This window comes from Mercenaria mercenaria, chromosome 18, assembly GCF_021730395.1.
Source record: "Mercenaria mercenaria strain notata chromosome 18, MADL_Memer_1, whole genome shotgun sequence".
Classification (NCBI taxonomy): domain Eukaryota; kingdom Metazoa; phylum Mollusca; class Bivalvia; order Venerida; family Veneridae; genus Mercenaria; species Mercenaria mercenaria.
The window spans coordinates 34049466-34074311 of record NC_069378.1 but is presented as its reverse complement, the minus strand read 5'-3'; the positions used below and the strand labels follow the sequence as shown (position 1 = coordinate 34074311).

Below are 24846 nucleotides of genomic sequence, written 5' to 3'. Positions count from 1 at the left end.
TAAAAAGCCTATTATACTGAAATACTGTATTAGGTGTGAGAAATGTAGTGAAGTTTTACATTATCATATACTAGGTATGTTAGCAGTGGTTGATGCAGGATGACTGATGCAGGACAAACATTTAAATGTTCTAGGAGACTTCTTAATGTATGGATTTACTTGGTCTATAAAACATCATTAGTAGTAATTAATTTTATTCAAAGTTTATCTGAACTTAAACTCTGTGTTTTATACCAAGTTTTCTTAACTTGATTGTAGACATTTTCTTTTGTGCTTCATTTAAAAAAAGAATACATCAGCACAATAAGATTTTCATAAAGCAAAGAAAGAAACAGACAGGAAGTCAAGTTTAAAATGCCAGGTGTTCATTTTATGTCAAATTCTGTGTTATGAAGATTTTCTTTGTTATTTAAAACCAGTGAATAATGTAGAAATGGTGTGCCATTAAAACCTCAACCAACATGCCCCAGTGTATGTTTGTTTGTCTGCTTGGGGTTTACAGGCATCTTTCAACAATATTTTAGTTATGTAATGGTGGGCAGTTAACCTAGCCACTTTTCCTTTATTCTGTAACAGTACAAACTAGAGTTGTCACAGGAGTGACAAATTATACCCCCACAATATGGCCTTGTCACAGACCAAAGCCAATGTCAAGACCTTTCACCTGCTTACCTCAAAATCAATAGGCGTTATCTGCTGGTCATGATCAACCTCACTATGAAATTTCAAAATCCTCGGCCCAAGCATTCTTAATTTAGTGTCCAGAAAAGGTTTAAATGTTCAGAGTCACTCTGACCTTTGACCTTGAAATCAACATGGGTCATCTGCTGGTTATGAGCAGCCTCCCTATTAAGTATCGTGATCCTAGGCCCAAGCATTCTGAAGTTATTGTCTGAAAACTGTTTAACTGTTTCGGGTCCCTGTGACCTTGACCTGTGACCTACTGACCTCAAAATTATTACGAATCATCTCCTGGTCATGACCAACCTACCTATTGATTTTCATGATTCTAGGCCTAAGTGTTCTCAGGTTATCATCCAGAAACTTTTATAAATGTTTCGTGTTATTGAGACCTTGACCTTTGACCTACTAACCTCAAAGTTTAACTTGACCTGTGTTTTATCATGTTTAACCTTAGTACAAAAATTCATGATCCTAGGCCTAAGCATTCTCAAGTTATCATCCAGAAACCATTTAACTGTTCAGAGTCACTGTGACCTTGACCTTTGGTCTACTGATCGTGGCCTGTATTTTCTGATGTCACACCTGTATACTACAAATTATGATCCTAGGCCCAAGCATTCTCAAGTTATCATCCGGAAACCATCTTATTGTTCAAGATCACTGTGACCTTGACCTTTGACCTACTGACCTAAACATCAACCTTGACCTGAATTTTTAGATGTTACACCTGTGAACCAAAAATTAATTAAATCGGTCAAACCTTTGATGAAGTATTGTCTGGAAACCATGAAAACCAACGAACCGACCGACCAACAGACAGACAGACAGACCGAGTGACAAGCTCACTCCTACATTCCCTCACAAAACGAAGTCGTTTTGTGGGGTTATAAAAAATAAAACCTGTACAAAAATCCACTACATGGAACTTAAAGATTGCTGTTGTGATAGTTAATAAAATCTGTAATACCTGTTCTCCGCAAGTTACTGCCGACTTACCTAGTACATGAATCAGAGTTGGAGGACCAATGATTTACAACAACATATTGTCTTTTATCAAATCATAATGCCCAAGTTACCTCGGCCATTATGGTATCTAACTCTACATCAAAACAGGTCTTCCACTTGCCAAGACAAAGCCATTAATGATAATTGGAGAAGTATAAACAAATGTTCTCAGTTTATTGTTCAGACATATTTAAACTATTCTAGGTCACTATGACCTTGACCTTTGACCAACTGACCTCAAAATCAATTGGGGTCATCTAATGTTCATGATCAACCTCCCAATTAAGTTTTGTGATCCTAGGCCAAAGCGTTCTCAAATTATCGTCCGGAAATCATTTTACTGTTCCAGGTCCCTGTGTCCTTGACCTTTGGCCTACTGACCTCAAAATTCATAGGGGTCTTCTGTGGTCATGACAAACCTCCCTTTAAACTTTCATGATCCTAGGCCCAAGCGTTCTTGAGTTATCATCCAGAAACCGTTAAATTGTTTCTGGTCACTGTGACCTACAGACCTCAAAAACAATAGGGCTCATCTACTGGTCACGACCAACCATCCTATCAACTTTCATGATCCTAGGCCCAAACGTTCTAGAGTTATCATCTGGAAACCGTTCAACTGTTCTGGGTCACTATGACCTTTACCTTAACTAATTAAGGATGCAGATCGCATTTATGCTTTCATTTTAACTCTTATCGAGTACCGCATGTTGTACTTATCCGTCAAAAGATAACAGGCGTGTATGCCGAGGATCGCATAAATGCGCTATCTGCCTGATAGTACTGTATGCTGCTTGACGTGATTTTTCATTTGTAAGAGTACTCACGATTGGACTGCTGTCAAAGTCAACCAATGAAATTTATTGATTATCAGTGAAAATCCACAGGCATACAAAGCAGATAAGTTGATAAGTGGCTCAAGAATGTATCGGAAAACTGATACCAGTAAATAAGCGGCAATATGGCTACAGGTATTAATGAGTTAAACCTACTGATCTCAAAATCAATAGGGGTCATCTGCTGGTCAAGACCAACCACCCTATCAACTTTCATGATGTTAGGCCCAAGTGTTCTTGAGTTATCATCTGGAAACCGTTTATCTGTTCAGGGTCAGTGTGACCTTGACCTTTGACCTACTGATCTAAAAATCAATAGGGGTAATCTGCTGAAAATGACCAACCACTCTATCAACTTTCATGATCCTAAGTCCAAGCATTCTTGAGTTAATATACAGAAACGGATTTGTCTACATACCGACCGACCGACTGACAGACATCTGCAAAACAATATACCCCTCCTTCTTTGAAGTGGGGCATAAAAAAATTTACCTAGAAAAAATGTTATCCACGAAAATGTTTAACAACATGATAAATATCATTACTGCCCTCCTTCTTTTACCATTAGCTTGCGCACTTAATGACGTTCCTGGCTGTGTTTCACTGTCTTTTCTATGTTTTACTTAAACACTGGATAACTCTAGCATTTTGCTCATCTGCTTGTATCAGCTTGTGACATTTAGTGACTGATGGTTTACTATATTTAATTTGTACAAACAAAACTGAAATTGAAACCAACTCTGAGAGAACAGGTCCTAGTAACAATAATTAATGTAACAAGGATTTATAGTAAAGGATACTCGCACTTGATTTCATCGAGACAGGAACCTTCTAGAGCAGGACGACAGGTCACACTCGTGTCTGCAGGTTGACACAAGGGTGAGCAGCAACCATAGTTCATTGGACTGAAAATAGTTCAAAAATCTGTATTGTAAAATTGTAACAATCAACCTACAGTAACAAAAAATACATATGCTTCTGACTGAAATAAAGCTTATGTCTTACTACCTATAAAACGATATGAAATAAATTTTCCTACACCTTACTCTTGTGCAGTATTTTCAATAAAACTCCATCATAAACAAGAGATGTAACTAGTTAAAATTACGACAGCCCCTGAAGTGGCATGTTATTTATATTTTCCAAGTGCTCTTGTCTGTGACCTTAACCTTGGACATGCAGTTCTTACTTGTCTGCAACAAATGTAAGTATATAAAAAATATTCTGTATCCACTAAAAAATCTGTATCAGGTACACATATGTCAAAATACACCTAAAAATTTGAGGAACCATCTATGTTTTACCACAGAAAAGAGGTCAATGTTTTTCCATGTGGCTAAAAAAGCAAGGAGCTGCGTTCAATAAACGCTTGATGCCCCCGGTGGCATCCTTGTCGATAAAAAGCAACCGAAGTCCAAAACGAGGTCAAGATCAAGGTCAAACTGAGGTCAGGTGATGTTTGAAGATGAGGAATGGTCACAGTTTACATCTGTATTAGTATCAACTCATTCTTGTAAGGGGTATTGATGCTAGACGAAACGGTCCCATTTGGTTAACCAAGAGATGGCCCATATAAAGCAACCTAAGTTTAAAAGGAAGTCAAGGTCATGGTCACAGGTTACATCTGCATTAGTATCAAGTCATTCTAGTAAGGGGTATTGATGCTAGACGGAACGGTCCCATTTGGTTAACCTCATACAGACGGACGGATGAACGAACGGATGGACAGGACAATCACTATATGCCTCCAGCATCAGTAGATGCCGGGGGCATAAAAAGTTACAATATAAGCTTTCTATAGTAGCAACAAAGGGAAGTAATGCTGTAAAATACTTTAAGTCCACAGAAAAGGGATCTTCCAAAGTAAACAAGCAAATTCGATGAATTGGTATCCCCTGCCGAAAGGGTTTGTGGTGAGGAATGGCAAAAAAATATATCCGGCAAAAAGTTAAGGATGTTAATAAGAAGCAAATAATTTCATTAGTCAAAATCAATTTAACAGAAAACAAATATTTAATTAAAGAGTACATGATAAATGTATGATACTTTGATCCTGACTAAAGAATTTATTTTGAATGGGATATGCTTACTGTAATAAGCTTAGCTTTCAAAATTAAATGCAGTTAATTGAAATGTGAGCTTATAGTTTAACTGAAACAAAATATTGTCTTTGAGTGGTCTGACACCAGGTGTTGCTGTTTAACATGTACATCTGAACTTAAAAGAACGCCTTTAAGAGAACACAATCAAGTAAGATATTTTGAACATGGCTGAGTGGCAAGGTTTGTGCAGTCACAACTTAACATGTTGAAGTTTTGAACAGTAAAAAAAAAAAAAAAGGAATGGAAACATATATATCTATATATATAGATATATGTATATATTTATTTTTTTAGGGGGTGGGGCTGAGGGGAAAGGGTGAGGAAACAAAATTTTACATGTTGATTATAAATATTGATGGAAAATTAAAAATTAAAAGAAAAAAAAATGGAGTGTGTGTGTGTGGGGGGGGGGGGGGGGGGGGGGGGGGCAGAGGATGCATGATCAGTGGTGGGCATGACTGGGTGGAGGAGCGAGGTGGGGGAATGGTACAACTTGCCTGTTGATAAATATTCATGGAAGGTTTGAAAAAAATCTAAAATAAGGAATGATAAAAAAAGTTTTTTTGGGGGGTGGGAGGGGGAGGGTGTGTGACCAAGGCAAGTGGGTGACCAGGTCTGGGTGCGCAACTTCACATGTTTAAAATAAATGTTCATGGAAAAGAATGAAAGAAATTTAATGAAATTCTACCAAATGGTAAGTTTGTTATGTACAAATATGTGGATTTTTATACAATTAAAGGGCAATAACTCTTAATTTACATATAAATCCGAACGAAATTGTGTGTACACAACCACATTATGGTGATCTAAATTCTGTTTAAGTTTCATAGTTCTAGGTCAAATATATCAAAAGTTATTATGCAGACATTGCCATATATATAGTACACTATATAGTTAACACTAAAAACTTCTAAGGGCCATAACTCTGGTATAACTAGGGCAATCTGACTGAAACTTGACGGGCCGCAAGAACTCATAGTGGTGAACATGTATATGAAGTTTTATACAAATATTCCAAACCATTTCCTAGATATGGCTCCGGACAGATGGAAGGACAGACGGAAAGACGGACGGACAACACCAAAACTATATCCCTCCGACTTTTGTCGGGGGATAATAAAAGGTAGATTGATGCATGCAAAAGTAATGGCCTAAGATGTTATATGACATATGAACCCCAAGTGTGACCTTGACCTTTGAGTAGAGATCTGTATGCATGAAACACTCTGTTTCACTATGGCAAATATCTATGCCAAATATCAGACACACCAATGCACTAATGCACATACACCAAACAGCCATGTGGACAACTATATCTCTGCGCCCTGCAAATGGACTCGACAAAAATGACCATGCCCGCTGACTGCCATGTTTTCTGACATATCAGAATGAACTTAACTATCTTGGTAGAGAATCACAAAACGACCATTTGTTTGAAATTACTTTAGAATCGTAGCAGCAGTTTAGAAGGAGATGTTTTTTGAAGATTTTCCTATGTTTAGCTCTGGCAGCCCCTAAATGCAACCAAGATGAATGGTTTGATTAATTCTGGAAGAACTACCAAGAAACATCTAGGCAAAGTTTCATCAACTTCCATGTAATTTCAGAGGATATGTTGTTTGAAGTGAAGTGTGGATGGCTGGACGAAAGACAGACGCCTGATAGATGGACGCCTTACAATGACTGACCACATCAGCTTATTGTGAACACTTTGTGCTCAGGTGAGCTTAAAATGCAATTCAAGGGCCATAAATCTGAAGTGCCAGGGGCAATTTGGCTAGTTAATGAACTTGGCAAAGTAGTTACGGTAAAAAAAAAATTGGCTAAAGATAGGATGAGAACTGTTCTACTTAAAGCGCGAACAAGAGTAAATTGGCTGATTTTCGTTAATTCAAGGGCCATTATTCCGAAATACCTCAGGCGATTTGACTAGTAATTGAACTTTGCCGAGAACTTATTGGTGAACACATTTTATTCAAGTTTGGTGCAGATCAAATGAGAACTGTTCGACTTCAAGTGCGGACAAGAGTAAACAAGAGGGCCAAATTGGTCCTAGGTCGTTCACCTGAGAAACAAACCATAACACACCATAAAAGTATAAACATGTTTGACCTATTGATTTCATGGAAAAAATTATTCTGACCAATTATCATTAAAATTGGAGCAAAAATACAGCCTCTATCGCATAAAAAAGTTTTTTCATTGATTTGACCTAGTGACCTAGTTTTTGACCCCAGATGACCCACCTTCAAACTTGACCTAGACTTCATGAAGGCTATCATTCTGACCAAATTTCATGAAGATCAATTGAAAAATCTGCAAGCCAGCTTGATGTCTTCCTCACATGAAGAATTCAACTATTTGACCTTGTTACCTACTCTTTGACCCCAAATAACCCATATTCGAATTTGATCTAGATTTCATCAAGGCAATCATTCTGACCAAATTTCATGACGATCAATTGAAAAATACAGCCTCTATCGCATACACAAGGTTTTTCTTTGATTTGACCTAGTGACCAACTTTTTAACCCAAGATGACCCATATTCAAATTCGACCTAGATTTCATCAATGCTATCATTCTGACCAAATTTCATGAAGATCAATTGAAAAATACAGCCTCTATTGCCTACACAATGTTTTTCTTTGATTTGACCTAGTGACCTACTTTTTGACCCCAGATGACCCATTTTCGAACTTGGCCTAGATTTCATCAACGTAATCTTTCTGACCAAAATCTATGAAGATCAATTGAAAAATACAACCTCTATTGCATACACAAGGTTTTTCTTTGATCTGACCTAGTGACCTAGGTTTTGATTCCAGATGACCCAATTTCGAAATTGGCCTCGATTTCATCAAGGTTATCATTCTGACAAAATTTCATGAAGATTAGTTGAAAAATACAGTCTCTATCGCATACACTAGCTAAATGTGGACAGACATGACAGACAGACGCCTGACATTGAGCGATCACAATAATGCTCAGGTGCGCTAAAAAGCAGATTTTTGGAAATTTAAGGGCCATAATTCCAAAGTGCCTGAGCCGATTTGGATAGTTATTGAACCTGGCCAAGAACTTAGGATCAAACACATTTTGGGCATAATTTAAACAAGAGGGCCATGATGGCCCTATATCGCTCACCTGTTATCATTGCACTTGAGGACAAGAAGGTCCTCAGAAAGTCCAAAGGACAGGAACAACAAAGCAAAGAAATTTAACAAAAAAGAAAAAAAAATTCTTACAAGGTACAGATATGTCAAAATACACCTAAAAATTGGAGGTACCATCCATGTTGTACCACAGAAAAGTGGTCTCGGTTTTTCCCTATGGCCAATAATAAAAAAGTTACTAAAAATAAGCTACGGTATTTATAGTAACGTAAAAGGGAAGTATTTAAAAAAATAAAAATTGTAAGGGAACAAAAGAAGGATCTGCCAAATAAATCTGTTGACATAAATGAAATTTCAGATCAGTATCTTCATTAGTTATGGAGATGTACCCATTTTAATTTGAAATAAAGGGAGGTAATTTGACATAAAATCAGTTCATAGTTATCTATCCTGATTGTCTCAGTCCAACTAATAACAATAATGAAATTTCAAAAAAGTCCTATAAGTACTTACTGATATAAATCAATTTTGATTACAATCAGGGGAGGTAATCAGATATAAAATAACTCTGGAACCTATGATTGGATCTGATTTGTCACGGAATCCAAGACTTATTGTTGTTGAAGATATTTTAAAAATTTGTTTCAAATAAAACCATAAATGAAGTCTCTATATGGCTGCAAAAGCCAAAATAGTCAATTTTGGCCCTTTAAGGGGCCATAACTCCGGAACCCATGACAGAATCTGGCCAGTTGAAGAAAGGAAGCAAGATCTTGTGGTGATACAAGTTGTGTGCAACTTTGGTTAAAATCAAATCATAAATGAAGCTGCTATTGTGCAGAGAAGGTCAAAATAGCTAATTTTGGCCCTTTCAGGGGCCATAACTCTGGAACCCATTAAGGGATCTGGCCGGTTCAAGAAAGGAATTGAGATCTTATGGTGACACAAGTTTTGTGCAAGTTTGATTAAATTCAAATCATAAATGAAGCTGCTATTGTGCAGACAAGGTCAAAATAGCTAATTTTGGCCTTTTCAGGGGCCATAACTCTAGAACCCATCATGGAATCTGACCAGTTCAAGAAAGGAACCAAGATCTTATGGTGATACAAGTTGTGTGCCAGTTTGGTAAAAATCAAATCATAAATAAAGCTGCTATTGTGCAGACAAGGTCAAAATAGCTAATTTTGGCCCTTTCAGGGGCCATAACTCTGGAACCCATAATGGGATCTGGCCAGTTCAAGAAAGGAACCGTGATCTTATGGTGATACAAGTTGTGTGCAAGTTTGGTTAAAATAAAATCATAAATGAAACCACTATCGTGCAGACACAAAATTGTTGATGCACGCATGCACGGACGGACGGACGGACTGACGACGGACGAAGGGTGATCACAAAAGCTCACCTTGTCACTATGTGACAGGTGAGCTAAAAAAAAATTACGATAGGGTTATCAATCCTGTGCAATGTTAGTCGGTTTATCACAATGAACATGTGTGTTAAGTTTAAATCCATTCCCACAAGTGGTCACTGAGGTACCAGCTTACATACAAAATCTTAACCAAATTGGGCCACCTAAGCCAAGGTATGGTTAATTCCAATAGCTCTATTTTTTCTTCAAAAATTCGAGCTAAAAACTGACATCTAAATTACTTGTGAAAAATATCCTACCAAAAGATATTTTAACAATAAATTTAAAGCTAATCAAGAGAACTTGAAAATTGTATAAGTTCCAATCCAAGAATACCATTCTTACAGCTCTACTACAGTAAAGGAGGCCAGAATTCAGCCTGGCTGACAATAATTACACAATGTGTCATAAGGGAGATAACACACATACTCAGAAGAAGGAAGTCTGCATAGTTACCTGCATTTCATTCCAGCACGTAATTTACACTGCTCGTTACAGCACAGGTCATCATCGTTCTTTGTATGGTATCCGGCATCACATTCCTCGTCCGCATCTATTCTACCATTCCCACAGAATGCTCCGTCACCTCGACCCTCTGAATTGATAAAATGTTTCTTAGCCAATCCAAAATATTATAAATTTAAGTGATTTTTTTTTGCTTAAAGAAATACAGGTCTATTCAGTTTGTCTTGAGACTTTGTGGAACATCAGGAGGATGTGAATACTCTCCTTATACAGCATGAGCAAAAACAGCCATGTGGAACTGGTTATTATTGTGCAGTATGATGACCTTGTTGTCACATACAATTTTGACATTTCTTAATTGTCCATGTTTTTTATTTCAGTTTTTGGAAATGATAGGATGAAAAATTTTGTGGTCAAAAATCGGTGAAAAACATGCTTCCTAAAGGAAGGAATGGGGCTAAATTTATCCCGAATAAACACTGAGTGTTAACTGTTCCAGTACAAATGGTGCACCTCAACTTGTATGCACATATCTTGATCAACTACATTCTGACAAAGCTCAAACTGTTTGTCAGTTAAACAAAGAATAAAGAACAATAAGTTATGTTTACCTATAAAACAGTTATACCCTTTCACTTTCAGGACTTTAAAGATGTAAGCTTTACTGCAAGGTGAAAACAGCTGAAAAGAAAACAGAACAGGTTTTCAATATCTTATTACTACACCTTGATCTCATTTAACAAAGCATCTATTACAAAATTCAAACACAACTACACACTACACAATTTTGTAGGCCTTCAATTTTTCCTGTAGAAACATCTTATGTACATAAAAGTTAACTGACAGTAATATTTGTTTAATTTTTAATCATGTCTGAGATGTTGACAAATATATTCAGGCAAAAAGTTTGGGATAACGAATAATTCCATCCCTGCAGAACAGCTGAGTGCTTGTGTCATTCCTTCTGTCATAAACTTACTATTTCTATATATCAAAACTAGATGCCGACAGTAAAAACATATATTCTTATCATATCCACTCATTGCCCATGAACTCATTATGTATTTACCTGCTCATTTTTTATCATATCCACTCACTGCCCATGGATACATCTTGTATACACCTGGTTATTTTTATCATATCCACTCACTGCCAGTAGGTACATCATGTATTTACCTGGTTATTTTATCATAGTCACTAACTGCCCATGAACTCATTATGTATTTTTAACTGCTTATTTTTTATCATATCCACTCACTGACCATGGGTACATCATGTATACACCTGGTTATTTTTTTATCATATCCACTCACTGACCATGGGTACATTATTTACCTGCTTATTTCTTATCATATCAACTCACTGCCCATGGGTACATCATGTATACACCTTGTCATTTTTATCATATCCACTCACTGCTCATGAACTCACCATGCATTTACCTGCTTATTTCTTTCATATCCACTCACTGCCCATGGGTACATCATGTACTTACCTTGTTATTTTTATCACATATCCACTCACTGCCCATGAATACATCATGTATACACCTGGTTATTTTTATCACATATCCATTCACTGCCCATGAATACATCATGTATACACCTGGTTATTTTTATCACATATCCACTCACTGCCCATGGGTACATCATGTATACACCTCACATATCCACTCACTGCCCATGGGTACATCATGTATACACCTGGTTATTTTTATCACATATCCACTCACTGCCCATGGGTACATCATGTATACACCTGGTTATTTTTATCACATATCCACTCACTGCCCATGGGTACATCATGTATTTACCTGGTTATTTTTATCACATATCCACTCACTGCCCATGGGTACATCATGTATACACCTGGTTATTTTTATCACATATCCACTCACTGCCCATGGGTACATCATGTATACACCTGGTTATTTTTATCACATATCCACTCACTGCCATGGGTACATCATGTACTACCTGGTTATTTTTATCACATATCCACTCACTGCCCATGGGTACATCATGTACTTACCGGGTTTATTTTTATCACATATCCACTCACTCCCCATGGGTACATCATGTATTTACCTGGTTATTTTTATCACATATCCACTCACTGCCCATGGGTACATCATGTATTTACCTGGTTATTTTTATCACATATCCACTCACTGCCCATGGGTACATCATGTACTTACCTGGTTATTTTTATCACATATCCACTCACTGCCCATGGGTACATCATGTACTTACCTGGTTATTTTTATCATATCCACTAACTGCCCATGGATACATCATGTATTTTCCATCCTTGTACTCTGAGGGTGCACAGTCGTCTGTTTCTGGATCATGTTCACTGCCCATGTTGTGACCAAACTCTGAAAGGAAAAGAATACAAGGACCATACTTTTAATTCTTTCCAACCATGAGTTATCTAACTTGGTTATGTAAGAACGCTTAAGGAGAAGGTTGTCTTGCGTGAAGTATATAGTTGTTATTGAGATTCTACTTAACAGTTACTTGCCTGACAGACTTTAACCAAACTATTTTAGCTAAAAACTGGTCATAACTCTTAACAAAATGCATCAACTTGGTTATTTCTGTGGAAGCATAATATGAAATTTCAGTCCCATACATACAGGTGGTACTATGATACAATAAGCTTGACAGAAACAAAACTTTTACCAAATTTTTTTAGTAGAAAAGGAGCCATAAATAATGTAAATTTATTAAAAAGTTATCTAACTTGGCAACAGGTTAATTGACTAGAAAACCTTGTGTGCAGTTTCAATCAAATACGTAGAATGGTTTTTGACAATATGGCTATGCAGGCAAACTTGTAGCCAAGGTGAGACATTGATGGTGTTGACAGCGGTAGTGCTAATGCCCGGATTACTAGTTGTAAGAAATACATGTATATCAACAAACTCACCATTTTACAATAATGTTTGTATCATAGGCAGTTAAGCACTAACAGAACTGAAACACTTACACGGGCAAGTCAGTAGTACATATTGTACAGTCAAACATGAGGACAATGCTTGAGAAAGCCAAATAATGGTGATCATTACACATGGAGTAACATAAATTTTCTTTAACAGTATGTCCGGTATGTAACTGACCATAGTTCCTAAATTCAGTACTATTGCTAACATGATTTCCGCAAGTAAATGCCAACTTTTCCGAATGAATGAGAGATGGAGGATGAATAACTTCAGAAACAAAATGTCCTATCAAATCATCATGGAGAACATTCACCTTTTTGGGGAGATAGAACTCATGACCTGGCAATTCGCTGATCTGTCCTTTCCCAATGCTAACTGGTGGACAAATCTGATTGTAACAAGTTAAGCTATACAAGAAAATAGCTACCATGAGCTGTAACAAGTTGTGCCTGTAGAGCCAGCAATCTGTGTCCAGCTGAGTTCTGAGAGGAACTCCATCCAGTGTTTAACGTCATGGTCACACCTGCATATTTAGGGTATACTGAAATGAAGAGAACTAAAAAAAATATATTTTTTGACATGCTTCTAATGAAAAATTACAGTTACTCATGAATATTTCTGAATTTACAGTATGTTGAACAGTTTCAAACTACCATAAACAACCTTGTGATTAGGAGTCTTTATTCTAGAACAGATCACTTTTTCTAGCAACCTTTCCCATAATATGCATATTGATTAAAGGGGCACACTTCACAAAGTGCATATAAATTTTCAAAACAGAGACATATAGAAATTTATTGAAACTGATATATTACAAGTATTAAAGGCATACGCTTGAGTCTCTGTATATGAAATGGGCAGATAAATCATTTTCAATACTGGTGACCTTTGACATTTATTGCATATCTTTGTTTCTTAGATGATTGTCCTTCAATATCCAAAGTTTGAAGAAACGTTATTGGGAAAAATTTCGCCCATTTATACATAGACTTTAAATAAACTTATTTTTACATCACATTTCTATAGCATGACTCACATTTTTTGATATTTTTTTTCTTCATATTTTAAAGATTACACAAGCATTTTTAAAAAGTATAATATACAGAATCATGGTACTTTCTTTTTTTATTAAGCAGAACTAACTTCTGAAAGAAAATAAATTTCTAAAAAACTGACATTTTTATGGAGGCATATGCTTTGAAGACTGCAATAAAAAAGTTCTACTTACATTTTGAACAGAGTCCACCAACTGCAGCCCTTCTTTCTGAGGCAATATAGGCCAACCCAAGCACACCATCATCAAATTGTCGATATGTAAACAAATGTGCTAAACAGTATTTCCTGAAGTACTGGTCAAAACTAAATGCCTGGGATAGATAATATACTAGATTTCAATATCACATCTATGTAGTGTGTGTCTTCTAGCTGTCTAAATTATATTAATTATATAATAATTTGAATCAAATAGTATGTTTGTGTGTGTGATCAGGTTAGCTTTTCTCTACAATTTTGCGGTCATATAAATGACAGTGTCTACTTTTAGCAGTGAACACAATGAGCAGTGAGCCCATCTTTACAGTATGCCTTCAATGGATTATATAACACGTGACACGTGACCCCAACCAGTATACCGACACTAGGCTGTTCAGTCCTAGTACCATCCTCTTAATGCTGAGTTCTGCTAGTACACTTTGTATGATGAGGCCAGAGTGTAAACCCATGACCTATTGCACTCAAGGCCAGCACACTACCACAAGGCTATCAAGGTAGTCAAATCAGATTGTAAGACATGGGCATAATCATATTCAAAATACCTATCACTTTAAGCTATCAACATATCATTATACCAAAATGGTGAAACATAATCTAGTTAATTACCTCTAATAAGTTTTTTGTATCCCATTTTCCTTTTTCAATATTATAATGATTTTTCCCTTGTAATGTTGTTGTTGCAGGGTATGATTCGTTGTGAATTCTCATCTACAAAATCAATACATATCATAAATATGTGAGAAACTGTCAGAAAAAAATTGAACTTGTCTACTTTTGACTCAAAGGAAGATTTTATAAAAAAAGAAAAAATATAAAAGATCCAATTCTGAAAAACTAGAAAGATCCCAGTTTTGTATGACACTTTCTCCCTGAAAATATTTACAGAAAAATAATCAAGTCCACAACAGAGTCATAACTCTAGGAAAGTAACTGGACATAGAAGTCCAGGCAATATGAAACTGTTCTCTCCATTATGGTGACATACACAAACCACATTTAACTTCAAGTGTATGGTTGCAGGCTATCACACAGTGAAAGAAAGACATGTCCAATCAGAAGAAATATCCATTTTAGAAAAAACTTCCAGAAAATATCTTTCAGGCAACATATAAACATCCAAGTCTTCAAGGTTCTGCTCATTATAAATGCTACAATTGCTAACAAAAAGTTGTACCTCTCCGATTTCAAAACCAACACCAATCATACTGCCCGAGGCAACATCAAATTGTGTTTGACGATAAATTGTGTTCACAAACTGTATTACATTTATCTGAAATATATTAGAAAAGATGATTCAAGTAAATGTGGTATTCAATGACAAAATGTATATCTTTTGAATATGCATAATTAGATTTTAAATTTGATCAATTAAACAATAAAGTATAGTATTTTTTCTTCATTTTTCTTTCATCAAAATATCAAATGTAATAGTCAACACACAGTAGAAATACATCAAATGTTTTGTATCTGAATCACTCTAAAAAAGGTTTAGATATTAGTTTTACTAACTAAATATAACGCTGTTGCTGCTGCGGAAGATCCTCCCATATGTTTGAAGAACTTGTAATCAGCAACAACCATTAACTGGCAAGTTGTTCTCTCTGCAAGGTAGGGTGAGGCCTGGCGTCTGTATCTCTGAGATTCTTAAAGTACAAAATAGAATCATGTCATTCAATGATTTAACAACAGCTGTCTAATGTCAACTGCCTCGACTATTTATATTTCCCTATATGGCAATTCTAAAAATAGAAATGCAATATATATCAAGCACCAGAAATCATAAAACAACATCATTCAAGCTGATATATATAAGTATGATACAAAGAAAGTCTAAATTCTATCAACTGTTGGCATGTGACTAAATTAGTCACTAATGCTTAACAGAGCTTTTCTATATATTTTACAGATATTACACAAACCTTTATAAACTGATCCATAGAACTCATTTCATGTTTACACTTTACATAACTATACACATACATTAAACTAAAATACTATAACTATTGAATGCACAGTCTAAATTTTCATCAATTTGAAAAAAAAAAACCCTGGAAACATGCCGCTTTAATTTTTTTTTTAGTTTGTTAATCAACGTCATTCTATTAACTCTGTATATTATCACCATAGTGTCTGCTACAAAATCATTGAAAAGTTTTATAAAAATCCCAGCTACAAAGAGGTCCAAACAGCAGCTAGAAAAAACTCACAAACAGCTAAAGTCATAATTCTGAATGGTAAGGTATCTCACCAAGCGAACCGTTTGAACAACTTCGGTAAAGGACCACACAAGAAACATCCAGGCCAAGTTTCATCTTAAATCCATTCAGTGGTTTTGGAGATGTCATTTAAACATAGTTGTTGACGACGGACGACTTGACGCACACACGGACAATGGACACAGCATGATTATAATACCCCACATTGAGCACTTTGTGCTCAGATGAGCTAAAAGCTCTAACTTTTTGTATTTAGTCATACATTGTAAATTCTAGTGTTTCAAAAAATTTACTACTTAAAGCAAAAGTTTACAAGAAGACTAGGAGTTTCACATTAATCATAACAAAACATTTATTTCCAAACATTTACCACTGCCTGGAACTTCTATCCTGCCATGTAATTCATCATCTTTCTCTCCCTCCTTTATGCCACATACAGGGTGTCTGTAAAACATAAACCTCAATATAAATATATTTCTACATTTATTTACCAGTAAATATTGCTGGTTTCTGTTCATGATGAAAGACCTATAAAAACATAAACTTTCAGGACTTAACTTTTCACTTTTTGGTTTAAGAAAACCAAATTGTCTCAGAATGATGCAAGAAGCCTGTGATACAAAAAATTTATTCTAACACGATCCGATTCATTTTCCTATTAAACAAAGAAGGCTGGAAACAGTGAATTATTATACAACAATTCACTGTTCTGACGTCACAATTATTACGTCATAGCGTCAAACCGCATAGCGGTGTGCTGGAAAAGAAACCGATTGAAAACGGGCAAATATTCAATTAACGTCGTCAAGGATGTACTTTAAAGTCCTAGGTAATGTGTTAGAATCGAAATAATATATCTCATTTAGTGATTTGCTCTTGAATAAATCATTGTTTATCGTTCAGATGCGTGTTATTATATCACTCGGGCTGTGCCCTCGTGATATAATTCCTTCGCATCTGAACTCCAAACATTGATTTATTCAGCGACAAATCACTAGTGAGATATATTATTTCTTAAATAATTGCAATTCAGTCATCAACTTTGCTTTTTCAGCTAAAACGCAAATGATTATGTTGAAATGTTTTTGGTAGGCTGCAATTTTTTTTACATTTTGTCTCCTCCACTTATTGAATGACTGAATTAGACTTCCTGACTGGATTTGCAATTATTTGTTAATATCTACATGTAACCTTCATGACAGATTTTCTCTTTAGGTACTGCCAATTATACATGATAGAGCAATGTGAATGTGTGTCTGTTATCAGAATATTAAACTTTGTCAGACCACATAAGACATAACTTATATGAGTTGTTCCTTATCAGAATATCCAAACTTCACAGCAGATTTTCTATACGATACCTCTGTGAACATATGACCTAACTTACATATATTGTCTATAATCAGCATATTCAAACTTTATGTCAGATTTTTATTTGACATCACTGTGTATATCTGACATTACTAACATGAATTGTCTGTTATCAGAATAATCAAACTTCATGTCAGATATCTTATACGACATCACTAACTTGAAGAATACATAACTTACAGGAGTTGTCCGTCATCAGAATACTCAACACTGTGTCAGATTTTTTTTTTATATGCCACCACTGTGTATAAAATACATAACTTACATGTGTTGTCCATCATCAGAATACTCAAACTTCATGTCAGATTTTTTATACGACACCATTGTGTGGTTATCAGATTCTGGTAATAATCTCCAAGATGGCTGCCAAAGAAAAACAAACAATTGTTTAAATGAATGAGTTGGGTTTTTAGGCGAACTGACACAAAATAGCGATTGTTTAAGATAATATCTTCTACTCTTATAAAAGTCGTTACTACCTGCTTTAACACACTATATTTTAGACAGGACAGTAAAACTACAGACTGACCTCTATATCTAACTGTAACTGTATCATACACAATTACTTTTACTAAGAAAAAGTTCTTTTTACTCTTTAAAATTAAAGTTTTTCAGAGAATAGAAAAGCATTATTTCAAGAGGTTGTTGTTAATTTTATGAGAGAAATGACAGACATACCTCAATGATATATGTATCCTCTTTCGTAACAATATTGGCAAGAAGGGCTCCATTTTCTTCGTAATTCACATTAGCAACAGCACTGGTATCACCTGTACAAAACAAACAGAACTTCTGATTCTAAACATGTTTATCTAACAAGGTTCTGTTTTCATGGACTTTCAACAAAGAAAGTAATCATACATGTATGTAAGACCTGTGCATTTAAAAATGCATTGATCTAATATCTAGGTGTTCTCTGTCTCAACGTTTGGTGTATAGTTGTTTTTAAGCCACACTAACACTGAATAATTTTGTAAGACTTTTGGTTGGAAACAGTGAAACAAAAGTCCTGCAAACGAACCAGCCAGACAGCCTCCTTAGAGTTCTAGCCCGACCCCTTTGTGCAACTCCAATCACACAGCAATGAGGGGTGAATAACCAGTAAAAACAAGTGAATGAAGTATTGCCATGCAATACAAAGTCCCCTACTGGAAGGCACCTAATTTTTTCTACTGCAGTATAACATAATGAACTGATATCTGTCAATGATGTATAAACAATATTGTACTACATATACAATATGTTATAACATTATAACAACACACTTGGATTAAAATGTGCATATATAAAAACCCAGGTAGAGATAGGTCAAAATACACCAAAAAATTGGATGTAACAGCATGCTGTACCACAAAAAAGTGGTCTCGATTTTCTCTACCGCCAGTAATAAAAAGTTACAATAAAATCTTTTTATAGTAAAAAAAAAGGGGACGTAATTCTAAATACAAGGGTGCCTCAGGTGGTGAACATTTGGTCCAAGTTACATCAAAATCCCTCCATGCATGAAGAAAAATGTTCCGTACAAAGTCATTCTTGAATTTGACCTTTGACCTCTAAATATGACCTTGACCTTAGACCTAGGACCTGGTTCTTGCGCATGACATGTTGTCTCATCCAGGGAATATTTGGGCCAACTGATATCTAAATCCTCTTTGCATGAACAAAGTAATAGCCCGGGACGGGAAAAAAAATCCTCTGACCTTTGATCTAAAAGTGTGACCTTGACCTTTAAGCTGGGGTACTGGGTGTTGCGCATGACACGTCGTCTCATCATGGAAACATTTGTGCCAAGAAATATTAAAATCCCTTCAGGGATGGCAAGATTATGGACGGGACGGGAAAAAAAAAACTCTGTTGACCTTTGACCCCCAATTGTGACCTTGACCTTTGAGCTGGGGGTCTGGGATTTGCGCATGACACGTCGTCTCATCATGGGAAACACTTGTGCTAAGTAATATTAAAATCCCTTAATAATGTCAGAGTTTGGACCGGACACGAAACAGACCCTGTCATCTATGTTAACATTTGACTGCTAAGTGTGACCTTAAACCTTGAGCTAGGGGTCTGAAAGTTGTGCATGACACATCCCTATTATGAGGTACATTTGTGCCAAGTAATATTAAAAATCCCTTCATAGATGGGAGAGTTATGGACCGACGGGAAAAAAAGCCTTGTTGACCTTTGACCTCCAATTGTGACCTTGACCTTTAAGCAAAGGGGTCCAGTTTTTGCGCATGACACGTCGTCTCCTCATGGGAACATTTGTGCCAAGTAATATTAAAATCTCTTCATGGATGGGAAGTTATGGACCGGACAGGAAAAAAGCCCTGTTGACCTTGACCTCCAATGTGACCTTGACCTTTGAGCTGGGGGTCCGGATTTTGCACACGACACATCATCTCATCATGGGGAACATTTGTGCCAAGTAATACTAAAATCCCTTCAAGGATGGGAGAGTTGTGGACCGGACAGGAAAAAGCCCTGTTAAACCTTGACCTCCTATTGTGACCTTGACCTTTGAGCTAGGTCTGGGTTTTGCGCATGACACGTCGTCTCACATGGGGAACATTGGCCAAGTAATATTAAAACCCTTCAGGGATGACAGAGTTATGGCCCGGGACACGAAATTGCGGACGGACGGAATGACGGAATGACGGAAAAGAGCATTCCTATAGTCCCCAAAACTGGTTTTCAACCAGTAGGGGACTAATAACCATGGAAGCCAGTGAGGCCCCACTAAGGGATATACAACACCAATCCCTGCAACTTTCTATGGATATGTTAATGATAAAGTCTAGAACGGTCTCTCACAAATATCTAACAGTTTGTAGCTACAAAAGCATAAAGGACTGCTAAAAATTTACTCTTGAAACATAAACTCTAAAAAGAGCCACATGAAATGTGAAACAGACACCAAAACTTGAACTGAAATTATCGGCACAATTCAATGAGGTTTTGACCTCACAACCAGCTGTTACCTTAAAAAGTTGAGACCTTTTTCAGCAACCCAACCTGTATCATTTTTAAATGATAACAAAACAAAGAACTTACCTGCTAGATTACCAGTTAAGAGTGAGCCTCTGTTTATATGGAAGGGATGTGATATACCGTTCCCTCCGACAATGGATGCTTTAAAACCATAAGACAGTATATTGGATGGTTTCAGGTACAGGTGAAACTCTCTGCAAAAAAAAAAGAACATTGCAGTATTGTGTCAATTAACAAGAACTTTCCATAAGTCAGCACTTTAAACTGTGCCAAAAATATTATATATATATATTTTTTATCACAGTCCGTTTTTGCACTGAAACAGAGTTATGGCATTCAAATGACAGCTCTATTATAAGACCTGACTCCAGCAATTCATGCGAACACTGATAGTTTTCTGTCTAGGCTGGGATATTTTAATCCTAGAATAACTCAAGCTTTCTTTCTTAACCCTTTGTGACTTCAAGCAATTGTTGTTTTGCTGTTGTTGTAAAAAACTTACCTTGGTAATGATTATAACTTTCATAAAATACTTTAACAAAATTTCTAAGTTGAAAAAAGCTAGTAATCTAAAATAATTTTAACCAAGAGTTATCTAACTTTAAAGGATGCTTTGCGTGAAGCTGAAATCCAAAATTATGTAGCTGTAGCTTGACAGTGATTCACAACATAGTTTTCAAGTTGACAAGGTCAATAATTGCTACCATATACAACCAAGACTTCTCTGGAATTATTAGTTTAGTAGATTATGATAACTAGGAACATTTGTGTGAAGTTTCAGACTTCAGCAGCTTGATAACTGCACATGAAACTTGAACCAAATTTTCTAAGGTGAAAAAAGCCCTTAATTCCCACTTATTAAACCAAGAGTTATGTAACATGGTTACTTCAGTAGGTTTGGTGACCAGGAAGCACTGTGTGAAGTTTCAGTCCAATATTGGTAGGTGTAGGAAAAAACAACTTGAAAATTGCACATGAAACTGGACCAACATTTTTTTCAGATGAAAACAGCCATTACTTCCCACAAAATTAAACCAAGAATTATCTAACTTGGTTATTTCAGTGGACTTGATGACTACTGACAAAGGTCTCATATGACACCAGTACCAGGTTTTTCCAGGAAGCAGACTTAAGAGTGGTTCCAATAAGCTAAAAGCTTTCATCACAATTGAGCTAAAACAATTAGTATAAACTATACACTAACAAAGGTCAAAAAAGGTTTTAAGCGGGTGTTAAGTGCTGTGTGGCGGCCGTAAAAAGTCGCCCCGACTTCATCTCAGTATTGTTATATTTTCTGGTCCTTTGGGATCATTGATTTCAACTCATTTAGATTTGAAGATTGAATACTGCTTAAGCCGGTGCTAGAGGGCGTGAGCAGTGTTGCATTTTCTATTACTGCTCATGAACACTCTAAATCAAACAGAGTGTGCAATTTTCACTGTTTGCCTTGTTCTCGGTGCTTCCGAGGGATCTACTTTCCTGATTTTATTTCATTTACATTAATTTCACAAGACATATTTCAGGGTTTTTTCTTTCTGATTTGGGAACATAGCCTATACCCCCAACATTGGGAATTTTGACGCATAAATGTTTTCCCAAAATGGAAATATTATCCCAAAAATAGTAAGGATATTTTAAGTACTTTTTTCATACACTGTTTCACATTTACAACCTCTTTAACATACTGCCATTACAAAATTGTCCATAATTTGGTCAATGTTTGTGCAATTTTGAAAGAAATTTTTTTTCAGAATGTAGATGGGAATTTTGCACTTATTTTGGGAAAAATACATACTTTTTGGGATTGGGAATATAGCCCAATAACGGCTATGAAAACTGCCGAAAAAAAACCCTGTATTTAACCGTGTTATTTCTAAAGGTTTCATGAAAAAGAGTATGAATTTACCTCTTTCATTTCAGAATTGAGCCAAAATGGTTCTAAATGAACTCTATGCAAACACATTTAATAACTTTATGACTTGAAAGTCTTGTGTGAAATTCAATCTTTCTGAGATATGCAATGCATGGAAAACTCGAATAGTTGTGTTACATATTGATCATTAGGCCAAAATTAAAAATATGTTTGTTTGCTGTCTCCCTACCTACCCACTTAAAATGCTGCGCCCCGAAAGTTTTTATTGGACAATGTTGGTCAAATTTTTTTTAAGTTGCGATATGACAAGTACCGCATATATTTCAAGTAAGCAAAATAATAAGTAAGAAAGTTTAAATTGTATTATTTAATTTCATCCTTTTATACAACATAGACAGAAGAAATATTCTGTAAGAAAAGATCATATATCTACTGGTAAAAGTATAATCCCCCCACCGGAAAAAAACAAAAAACAAGGAGCTGCGTTCAATAAACGCTTGATGCCCCCAGTGGGATCCTTGTCGGTAGATTTTGCACCTAAGTCCAAAACGAGGTCAAGGTCAAAGTCAAACTGAGGTCAGGTGATGTTTGAAGATGAGGAATGGTCACAGTTTACATCTGTATTAGTATCAATTCATTCTTGTAAGGGTATTGATGCTAGACAAAACGGGCCCATTTTGGTAACCAAGAATGGCCCATATAAAGCAACCTAAGTCCAAAATGAGATCAAGGTCAAACTGAGGTCAGGTGATGTCTGAAGATGAGGAATGGTCACATGTTACATCTGCATTAGTATCAAGTCATTCAAGTAAGGGGTATTGATGCTAGACGAAACAGTCCCATTTGGTTAACCTTGTACGGACGGACGGATGAACGAACGGAAGGACAATCACTATATGCCTCCCGCATCAGTAGATCAGTAGAAAAAGAATTGCCTACCTACCTACCCAACTTTAAAAAGTAGGGTCGGGAGACAGCAAACAAAGACATTTTTAAACGTGGCCTTATTAAGCATCTCGGCATAACATTTCTAATTTAAATGATTAAAAAATTAGTATCTCAACTAAAAGAAAGTCTTAAACTGCCATTATAATACCTTCCAAGTGTTGTGACCTTCACCTCTGTAATGTGTGAAGAGCTGTAAGGATCTGGATCTATTGACCTTTTGACCCTGTGTGTAAAATCTGTTGTCTTCAGAGTTTCAAAATATCTTAATCTGTCTTGGATATTTCCAGCCACTGAAATATAAAAACATACTTTTTTCTCTAAATATAGTACATGTACATACAGGTATTTTTGACATGAAAGTTACTGAATTTAGGCGTACCAGCATATTGAATCAATATGGAACAACTTGGTATATTACACTTAGTTACCTCAATGTAACAAGCATTTATTATTCATAGTCTCTCAATTATTCAGCAAAGCCTTGCTTAAGATAATTCCGATGCCCAGATGAAAATTTTCTCTGTTATGTTCAATTTGATCTGAACCTTGATTTTCCAATGTTTCATGTTGCTGTTAGCTAGATGTTTGCATAATATTTTCTGGAATGATTTAAAGTAATAGACCGCAAGCAAGTTCGGGAAAATTACAATTTTGATGTATATTTTGGTATTAAAGGAAAATCCTACAACCTAGATTTTAATGAAACTACTCACAGCAGTTTTCTTTAATTACATTCAAATAAAACATATAGATCTGTACAGTTACGTGTAATTTTGAGACACTTGCCAAAGATTAAATACAGAACAACATCAAAGGCAGATGTTACAACAGTATTTGGAATAATGAATAACACTTTTAATGTTACATCATATAGAATGTTGACAGTTCTGTCAGTTTATACAAGAACTGTTATTTATTCAAAGCATGGTTGAAGTGTCTATATACCAGACAGTCCAGACTCCAGGTTTTACTCTAGGTTATCCGGATTTCCAGTGCAGTAAGACAGAGCATTCATGTAGAACATTCACATTTTAATTTTAGAGGTATGAAGAAAATGAGTAGAATATCACAGCTTCACCTAAGATAGTTGGATAATCAATAGGGAAGAAAGGACAGAGGAAGTAATTAAACAAAATAGCAAAAGATCAACAGCCAGGAACCAGGCACCACTAAAACGTTATGGTTCAGGTATAGATGGTATCTGGCCCAGCAGATCTGATGAATATTGTGAACATCTGTGTTTATATTCCATCAGTTAAAAGTCTGATTCAAATATATTCAATTTGCTTAAACTTTGTTTATAGCATAAATACTGCTGTAACATCTGTAGATTCAAAATGCATTTTCATGTAAGGTTTCATCACAATCTATCCAAACATAATAATAACAGCATGAAAAGGAAATTTAGCACTATAAAGACACTAATTCCTGACTTAAAATGATCATTAAAACAGGCTCGATGCTGTATAGGCCAATCCCTGTAAGGCAGCCGGCTCTGATTACAAAATGGTTGTGTCTACAGCCATATTCACATTTTTACATGATAATCATATTATAATATATACAATAATCTTGCTTTCGTTACTGTTTGAATACAGCTCACTAAATGTTAAGTCTGTGATT

At 35.8% G+C, this 24846-nt stretch overlaps 1 protein-coding gene across 1 annotated transcript in view; it reads right to left on the bottom strand.

The window, feature by feature from the left end:
* LOC123538796 (ADAM 17-like protease) overlaps positions 1–24846 on the bottom strand; it is a 65741-nt gene that overhangs the window by 28670 nt on the left and 12225 nt on the right. The window contains exons 2-15 of the mRNA XM_053529512.1: positions 23372–23513; positions 20466–20596; positions 18093–18184; positions 17680–17777; positions 16414–16487; positions 15337–15470; positions 15002–15097; positions 14434–14535; positions 13784–13922; positions 12983–13096; positions 11864–11988; positions 10223–10292; positions 9603–9741; positions 3323–3427 (exon numbers count right to left, since the gene is read on the bottom strand). Coding sequence (XP_053385487.1) covers positions 3323–3427; positions 9603–9741; positions 10223–10292; positions 11864–11988; positions 12983–13096; positions 13784–13922; positions 14434–14535; positions 15002–15097; positions 15337–15470; positions 16414–16487; positions 17680–17777; positions 18093–18184; positions 20466–20596; positions 23372–23513 — 1561 coding nt within the window. The remainder of the gene's footprint in view (positions 1–3322; positions 3428–9602; positions 9742–10222; positions 10293–11863; positions 11989–12982; positions 13097–13783; positions 13923–14433; positions 14536–15001; positions 15098–15336; positions 15471–16413; positions 16488–17679; positions 17778–18092; positions 18185–20465; positions 20597–23371; positions 23514–24846) is intronic.